At 41.4% G+C, this 9471-nt stretch overlaps 1 protein-coding gene across 2 annotated transcripts in view; it reads right to left on the bottom strand.

Moving 5' to 3' along the window:
- Positions 1-336: 336 nt before the first annotated feature.
- ACP3 (acid phosphatase 3) overlaps positions 337-9471 on the bottom strand; it is a 45450-nt gene continuing 36315 nt past the window's right edge. For both annotated transcript variants that reach the window (XM_047876140.1, XM_047876143.1), the window contains one exon: positions 337-1083. In XM_047876140.1, coding sequence (XP_047732096.1) covers positions 965-1083 — 119 coding nt within the window. In that variant the 3' untranslated portion in view covers positions 337-964. The remainder of the gene's footprint in view (positions 1084-9471) is intronic.

Raw genomic sequence — 9471 nt, 5'->3', positions numbered from 1 at the left:
GGAAGAGAGCCAAAGCATAAGAGACTCTTAAAAACTGAGAAAAAACTGAGGGTTGATGGGGGGGGGGAGGGAGGGGAGGGTGGGTGATGGGTATTGAGGAGGGCACCTTTTGGGATGAGCACTGGGTGTTGTATGGAAACCAATTTGACAATAAACTTCATATATTGAAAAAAAATAAAATAAAGATATAGTCTCATGGTAGAGGTAGAAAAAAGAAACATGACTGCATGGACTTCCTGGTTATTCCCCATTATAGAAATTGTGGGGAAAATGACCTGAGCAACAATTACAATAGTTGATATTACAGTTTCTGAGAATTAAATACCTCTCTCTAAGGCAGTTTCAATACAGCTATGTGTTTGTATGTGTTAGTATATATACACATACAGAAATCTGTTAGCTATCAAACACTGGGTAGGAGTTTCTTTTCAGGAGTGTATACATGTTTGTATTCAACCTACTTAACAGCTAAAAAAAAGATTTATTTACACCTTCTGGTTGGGTCTTATTTCTTAAGAATCATCCTACATGATACTATTTCTAGTTTAAGTATTGTCATTATCCAGTCTTCTTTAATCTATGTTGTCACACGTTGTAACCATTTGCTCTTTGAAGGCAAAAGGCTGGTTGGAGTTTAACTTCTTTCTTTCTTTCTGGACATCCATGCCAGAGAATACAACTATCCTTTGCAGAAGAACTTCTTTCTAGCTGCGTGAGAAGCTTGCACTATGATGAGGAGACCTAACCATCAGGAGACCTAACCAAGTAACTTGGGGTTCATTCATCAGTCCCTGGGTCACTATGAGTTCAGACCCTGCTCTAGCCAGGCTCAAAGGGAAGGGTGTGGGCAGGGTGATGTCCACATGGTGAAAGCCAGTCCTTTCCATGAGGCATCACTGAGAGGTGCTGCATCCCAGGAGGTTGGTGGTTGGTGTGGTGTGTCCGCCCTTATTCAGCCATCTGTTCAGATATTCCGATAGGGGTCTCTGTGCCAGCAGGGCCCATGGCGGATGAGGGTAAGCAGCAACACCACGAGGACACCAGACACCAGGCAAAAGGCAACAGCAAGGACGACCCTTAGAACTGTGGAAAAATTGGAAGACCCATAATGTAAAATTAATGGATTAGGAAAATATGAAGATTATAAAATGAGGAAAATAGGAAGATCACACATCAATGTTGATTTCTGCCTTAATTGTAAAAATTCAGTGGTGTTTCTGAAGCAACCTTGAAACCAGTAGCGTGTGCTGAAAAGACACTAGACTAGGAGTCAGGAAATGACTTAGGTTAGTTCTGGCATGACCTTTGACCTCTGAGTCTCAGCTCCTCCACCATAAAGGGAGGGTGATTGACTTAAGTATTTCTTTTTCCTTTCCTTTTCTTTTATTTTCTCTTCTTCTTCTTCTTCTTCTTCTTCTCCTTCTTCTTCTTCTTTTTTTTTTTAATTTTTTTTTTTCAACGTTTATTTATTTTTGGGACAGAGAGAGACAGAGCATGAACGGGGGAGGGGCAGAGAGAGAGAGGGAGACACAGAATTGGAAACAGGCTCCAGGCTCTGAGCCATCATCATCCCAGAGCCCGACGCGGGGCTCGAACTCCCGGACCGCGAGATCGTGACCTGGCTGAAGTCGGACGCTTAACCGACTGCGCCACCCAGGCGCCCCTTCTTCTATTTTTTTTGACTGAAGTATTTCTAAGGTCCTTTCCAGCATTAACTTCATGCATTTTTATACAGTTAAAATGATCAATTGTTCATGGTCTCAGTGTCAACAGAAATACTATCATTAATTGGGTCTAAAAGAAATGGAATATCATCTTTTAGTTTCTGAATTTGTTTTTCAATAAATACATTTTAGAGAAGAAACCTTGAGCACATGTTAACAATCACAAGCATTTTTAAGATAACTGTGTACTATTGCTAATCTGCACCTTTATTTACACATAGCCCTTTGATAGCTGACCAGTCATGGGGAGATATACGGGCTCATTTTTTATGAGATGCTATTCATTATTACATATAGGAAGTTACCCTCCACACACACACACACACACACACACACACACACACACACATACACACGCACGCACACCCTGGTACACTGTAGTATATCCATCATAAATATCAATTTGTACCATTTCTAAATGGATGTCTGATCTTCATTGTAAAACTAAAGGATTGGTGGTTGGTTTAGGCAGTGGGAGAGCGAACATCTCTCTGACCCGGCAGCTCTGTCTACAGAAGCCCTCATGCTCCATGGAACACAGTTGAAAATCACTTATTTAACCTAACCTTATCATTGTAGACATGAAAAAAAAAAAAGAAGTAGAGAGATTAGATAATTTGGCTAAGGATAAGCAGATAATTGTATTTGGGTTGGAATATATAGGTTTATCAGTCTCATGATTCACTAATGACTCAGTTCACTAATGACTTCCAAATTTAAATCTTCTGCAAACTCAAGACTCATATATCCAACTGTGTACTTGACATATTCCCTTGGACATTGAATAGTCATTTCAATCTTAGCGAGTCCAAAACTGAATTCCCAATCCCTTCATGCCTTCCCCTGCCCCAAACTCTGTTCTTCCTGCAGTCTTCCTCATATCAGTTGATGGAAAATTCCTTCTTCTGTCTCAGCCCCATACTCTTGAAATCTCCTCTGATTTCCTCTATTTCTCTCACATCCTATAATCAATCTGTCAGTAAGTCCTGTTGTTTTTCCAAAAACTATATCTAGAAACCAATGATTTCTCCCCTTCTCTCCACCACCCAGGATTATTACAACATCCTCCTGACTTGACTTGTTCCCTAGCTTCTATACTTTCTTCCCTATGATCTATTTTCAACACAGCAGCCAAATGACTTCAATTCAAATCATGACACTCTTCTACCTAAAACAAAGTCTGCAATGAATGCTTTTCTCACTCAGAACGAAAACCAAAGTCCTAACGGTAACAGTTTATAAGGCTCTATATCATCAGGCCTGATTAACATAGATTTCGTCTCCTACCACCTTCCCTTTGCTTACTCTCTTTTGGCCACACGGGCCTTGTTGTTCCTCAGACATGCCAGGCACACACCCATTTATAACTTTTGTTATAGTTACTACTATTGCCTAGATGCTCTTCTCATGAATCTCTGCGTCAGGTAACTCTATTGCTTTCTTTGCTCAAATCTCATCTTCTCAATGAGGACTTTCTACTTAAAGGTGCAACCAATATGCCCTTTCCCCATTCCCACCCCTAGCTTGGCACTTGGGATCCTCACCTTCCAAAGTACTTATTTATTATATTTGTTACTCATTATCCAACCCTCTCTCCCTCTAATAGAATGTAAGCTTCATGAAGGCAGAAAACTTTGTCTTTTTGTTCATGAACGTATCCCTGGAAGTTAGAACAATACCTGGCACATAGGAGATGCTCAATAAATATTTGTGGAAAGAATGAATGATTTAGAACTCACAGGTTCTCAATTCTTAGTTCAGTGCTTTTCTCACAATGTCAGGATGCCTCTTAGCATCACGAGAAGATTAATATTAATAAAGTTAGGTCGTGGTGGATGGGTGCCATTACCCCTGTGAATGGAGTTTATATAAAGGTGGAGGAAACTGAAGAGAATTGAGGAAGGAAGGAAGGAAAGAGCTAAATAAAATGGGGGAAGAAGGTAGAGACTAATGATTCTTCAAAGTTAATGTTCATGGATGATTATCTGTATTTGGAAATGTATTTTCAATTATTTTTATTGGCTACATTGTCATAATAGTCCCATGGAATATACTTCCCCAATATTTTCCCTTCCTTCAGTCTTTCCTAGACATGCAGTGGGCACACACCATACGCCAGGTCAGCGGTGTGTTGGGTTCTGGGGTTCCATGATCCCTGATTTTGAGATCACCAATATCTAGTGGGAGAACCAGATAGACAATTATGAGATCATGTGATAAATAGTAAAATAGAAGTATAAAAGACATGCCATTGGAGTAGAGAAAAAGTTGTAATTAATACAAAGCTTTCTATTTAGAAGAGAACGAGGTTGGAAAGTCTTCTGAGAAAGTGATAAGATTTGAGCAGAACTTTGAGGTAAATAAGACTTTTCCATGAGACAGAATGAGTTGCACAAGAGCGTGTTTGGGAAATAATGAGCAGTTGCACGTGGCTGGAGTATAGCTTCTGGTGAGTTAAGACTAGATAGGTAGGTTGAGGCCTAGGTTTTAGGTCTGGTTTGTCGTGGGTACATGGAAATCATCAGCAATTATGACACATGGAAGTGACATGGCCCAATTTGTATTTAAAAAAAGAAGACAACTACAGAGAAAGATAGGGTGGTGGAGACACTCTAGGCCTGATGGCTATTAAAATGCCTTTGACAAGATACTTAGGGTTCAGCACTGGAAGTGTGGTCGACATTGCAGATGAAGGAATTCTAGGATACTCTTGCAGTAGAATTGACAGGTTCTGTGATGGATTACAATGTACTGGTAAAGGAGAAGTGGAGTCACGGCCACCCATGGGTTCTAGCTTGGGTGAAGAAGATGATTAGGCTATGAACGGAGATTGGAAGTCCATTAAAAAGGATCAGTTTGCAGTGGAGGAGATAATACATTTTATTTCAAATGTAGGATTGAGATGGGTTAATATCCTCGTAGAAATGATCAGTAGGCAGCTGAAAAAAACAGATCTAGAATTCTATATGCAGATGTGGAAATAAGAATTGTAGACGTAAGAAGATGGAGGCCTGGGTAATGCTGGCTCATGGCGAGGGTAGAATGACGGAACCAAGGACAAGCCAGTAGGATGTTATCATTTAGGGGTTTGGAGGAAGATATGAGTCTAAGAACGTAGAAAAGACTCAGGAGAGACTCTTTCTCCCTCTCCTAAATTAAAAAAAATTTTTTTTAATGTTTTTAGTTATTTTTGAGACAGAGAGAAAGCACAAGCTGGGGAGAGGCAGAGAGAGAGAGGGAGACAGGAACCCAAGAGGGCTCCATGCCGACAGCACAGAGCCCGATGTGGGGCTCAAACTCATGAGCTGTGAGATCATGACCTGAGCCGAATTTGGATGCTTAGCGGACTGAGCCACCCAGGTGCCCCATATCTCCTCAATTTTTAAAAATTTATGCTCCCTTGTATTGAGAAGCATTTTGTGAGTTTGACAGAGTAATGTTCTAGGGTCTGAGAAAGAAAGCGATTAGTTGCATCTTACTGCGAAGAGGTAGGACCGGTAACGAGGGACAAGCTCTCCTACCGCACAGGAACAGATGAAAGCCACTGAAGGCAGTGTGAATCAGCACTGCTCTTCTGAGATCTATTTTGGCAACGTGTATCAAAAAGCCTCTTCCTCTCGCCATTACTCCTGACGTCCTGTATACTCTTCCTCTTTCCTGTTTGAATAAGTCTGTCTGCATCCTCGTCCTTGGATTACTGCAACAGTCTCCCAGCTGTGCTCCCTGCTCTCAGTCCCACTGCTCTCCGATCCTCTCTCCCCACTGAGGACAGAGGTCTTTCTAAAACAAGAAGCCCATCCCATCATCTGTCCTCTGCCAAAAACCTCTTAATGACTAGAGCTATTCAACTTGACCTGAGACACTTAATGTCCGCCTTCCCAGTGTTTGCACTATGACCGGACATACTCCTTCCTGTTCCTAAAATACCCCATGTTGTCTTTAGCCTCTGGGCTTCTACACATTTTCTTTTGTCTGTAATACTCTCCTCTCTCCTCACCTCCACTCACCCTGTTAATTCCTTCTTTCCTTCAGGCTTTGGCTTATTTTTTTTAATTAAAAAAATGTTTATTTATTTTGAGAGAGAGAGAGAGAGAGAGAGATTGAGAGAGAGAGAGAGAGAAAGAATGAGTAGGGGAGGGACAGACAGAGAGGAAGAGAGAGAATCTCTAGCAGGCTCCACACTGACAGTGCAGAGCCTGATGCAGGGCTCAAACCCCCAAACCGTAAAATCATGACCTGAGCCAAAATCAAGTGTTGGACGCTCAACTAAGCCACCCAGGTGCTCCCAGACTTTGGTTTAAACAGCACCCCCTTTGAGAAGCCTTCTCTGACCCCTTAGACTTAAGCTAGTTTCCTTTCCCCTATATCCTTTATTATAGTATTACCATACTTAACTGTTAGGGCTTATTTAATTTTTTATCCTCCTGTCCTCCCTGCCAAGGGGTCTAGGTCACATGGGGACAATTTTCTTGTATTGCTGCTACTTTCTCAACAAACTTAACACCTGCTACATAGACACATATTGGGTACATGAGAGGTACTCAAAAAATACCTGTTATTAAATATTCATTAAAAAGTTTTTTTTAATGTTTTTACTTATTTTTGAGACAGAGAGAGACAGAGGTTGAGCAGGGGAGGGGCAGAGAGAGGGGGAGACACAGAATCCGAAGCAGGCTCCAGGCTCTGAGCTGTCAGCACAGAGCCCGATGCAGGGCTCGAACTCATGGAGTGTGAGATCATGACCTGAGCTGAAGTCGGATGCTTAACCAACTGAGCCACCCAGGCACCCCATTAAATATTCATATACTTTGACCCACTAATTCAAGTTTTGGGCATTTGTCCCAGGGGAATAGTCAACAAGACAGTGTGGGATGGAAAGGGAAGATGATATAGTAGAAACATGGTGTTAGAGACTGTGAGGCTTGAACCCTGACCCTAACACTTGTGGCATGTTGTTTTCTGAGGCTATTTTCTTCTATGTAAAGTGGGGATATGTCCTATTGACAGGAAAACAAAAACAGGTCACTGAGCTAGGTGCTGTGACTTTCAAAAGGGAAGTTTCCAAAAAGAGATGGAAGGAAGAACATCATTTTACGGAATAGTTCAGGAGTGAGTGAGGAGGAAATACAGAAACAAACGATTAGTTCAAGAAAATTGGGATTGAAGAGAGTGAGATGGAGCAGGCACTTGAGATGTCCTTTGATGAGAGATGTAGGCATTTCCTAGTAGAAGGAAGCCACCACAGAGGAAGAAAAAGAAGCTAAGCTTCACTGAGGTCCCAGGAAATGAGGGGTGGGATCATACACATGAGGAAAGGATACTCAGGGAGTAACATGTTTTCTTGAGGAGTAGCAGTAGAGTCAAGTTAAGGCTACTAATATGTTTGGTGGTAGTGACAGGAGAATCTAAAAGAGTTTTCAGTGGAGTATCTTGCTCTTCTAAGGACATCTCACTAGAATTAAACAAGCCAAGATGAACTTGAAAGTTTGGGGAAAATAACAAGGCCTTCCTGTAGAACTCAGGAAAAGGGTCCAGGAAGGGTGAATACTTTGGCCAAACAGCGTTGAAAGAACCAGCTGGGGTTGAAGTAGAAATTTCAATATTCATAATTTGAAATGGTAACAATAGGCTTCTGTTCCAACTTAGCAGATCAGAATGCCAACACTGTGTGGTTGGTTTAACCAAGGGTTGGATATTATTGTGGGTGGGCAGGGTATAGGATGGGCCACTATTATGTCAGAATTGCCTAGGCTGAGGACAGGAGGGGGAGTGAGGAGTGAGCTGGCATATATACCAGAGCAAGTTCCCAATGCCATTAATGAATGATGACACATGTCCTGGGAAACTGATGATAGTAGCAACAAGAATGAGAAACAGGTGCTATAACTGGCTTCATCTCTGAGGGAGGAGGGGTGCTGGAAGAGGTATCAATGAACAGTGGCTCCAAAAAGCAATAGGAGAACAAAAGAATGCCAAGCTGACAATGCTGAAAACAGGCCAAATAATACAGACATATTGGTATATACATATATGTATGTAGTTGGTGACTGGGTCTTTGTAGTACACTCCCATTTGAGGCTCATTCATAGCTTCTCCCCTATTTATTGAACAAGTGAGTTCTAAGCTCCTGATACCTGGGTCCAGCCATGAAGAAGCCAGGCTAAGTGTGAAGGGCTGAACATTTATTCAATTAGCAAATACTGACTGAAGGTACCAGGTTCTAGGCATTGTCTGAAGATTTAAGGAGGGAAAGGGTAATGATCTTGCCTTTAGGAAGCTCATGGTTGAATCTTGAGCATGTGTATATTTGCTGAAGATTTACAAAGCTTTTTATAAGGAGAAACTTGAACTTCCCACCATTAATTCTCCTTCCCACTAAGTATGTGGTGCTGGAGATTGAGGGAGAGGGGTGGGAGAGTGCTAGCAATGAAAGTCTGACTGTGTTAGTAAAATTGTGGAATTAAGAAAGCATTTTCTAAAAAGGGATTTTATTTTCAAGTAACATAGTATGGAACTTAGACTTATCATGAATTCCCCAGCAAAGAGTCTGCTTACTTTAATTGATATGACAGTGATATTAATTGGGTCTACTAACGCTAGTGAATAACACTGCTTACAGGTATGGGTAGGATTTCATGGGTGGCAGAGTAGCCAGGCATTCTGCACATACACGATGTGTCCTGTATTTAATGGTTTGTCCTGCTTCCTGTATTGGCTTTCTCAGGACACCCTAAATGTTCTGTAGCCATTTTTTCTGAGTAAATTATAAAAATGCAGCAGTTAAAGCTATTATTCAAATTGATTTGGGCATCCTATTTGCTAAATTTTGTGCCCTACTAAGGAATCATTCAATGCCTATACGCTTCCATGCTCTGGCATGCTTCATGGTGTCTCTGGCAAGGCAAATAGGATTTCCTGTCCCAGGAATTTCCCAACACTGAAAACAGTCTGTCTTCCTGAAATTTTTACCTGATACCCCAAGCAGCACTCTTTGAGACCATATAGAACAAATCAAATCCCTTTTCCTTAAAGAACTTCAGATATTGAATTTGCTTTGTTGGAGACCGCCTCATGTTATAAACTCTGAAGTTTTCTATGAGCTCAATCCAGTGGTGTGCTAGTAAACTGGATCAAAACCACAAAAGACAAAACCCTGGTTTGTGGCATATGCTGATTTCTGTGATGAAGACGCTCCAGGCATGACACCATGACCAATTTCATGCTGCCAAAGTCAAGTGATTGAACTCAGAGTTGGGAAGGGCTGTGCACATTCCACTCTCGAGGTTGGTATGTGTTGGCTCCAGCACATCGATGCTTCAGTTTTTGTTTTATTAACATATTTTGCTAATTGGTTTCACTCCATTTGAATACCGAATTGATACTGGTGTCTTGAGGAAAAGAATTTTATAAATACTCTACAGGAAGATTTGTGAAGAGGAGGTGACATATTGGCTATGGAGGATAAAGGAAAGGATGGGCTCAAAAATACCCCCCAGGTTAGCAGGTATCACTGCTGATCAAGATAGAGACGGTATGTTCAAGGAGGAAAGGTAAGTGATCTATACATCCATTGGGAAAATATTTAGTGAGCACTAATTCATGTCAGGCACAGGTATTTCTGAGACAGATATAAGAGAGAACACAACAGATAAAAACCGTTGCTCTTGTGTCGTTGATATTTGATCTTATTAGAATTGGACCCTTGAAGGAAACCTGTGGGAATCTCATTGGACCCAGAACCTTCTGC

This window comes from Prionailurus viverrinus, chromosome C2 (genome assembly GCF_022837055.1).
Source record: "Prionailurus viverrinus isolate Anna chromosome C2, UM_Priviv_1.0, whole genome shotgun sequence".
In the NCBI taxonomy this organism is placed as follows: Eukaryota; Metazoa; Chordata; class Mammalia; order Carnivora; family Felidae; genus Prionailurus; species Prionailurus viverrinus.
The sequence above is the reverse complement of the archived record's forward strand: the minus strand, read 5'-3'. Positions and strand labels throughout refer to the sequence as shown.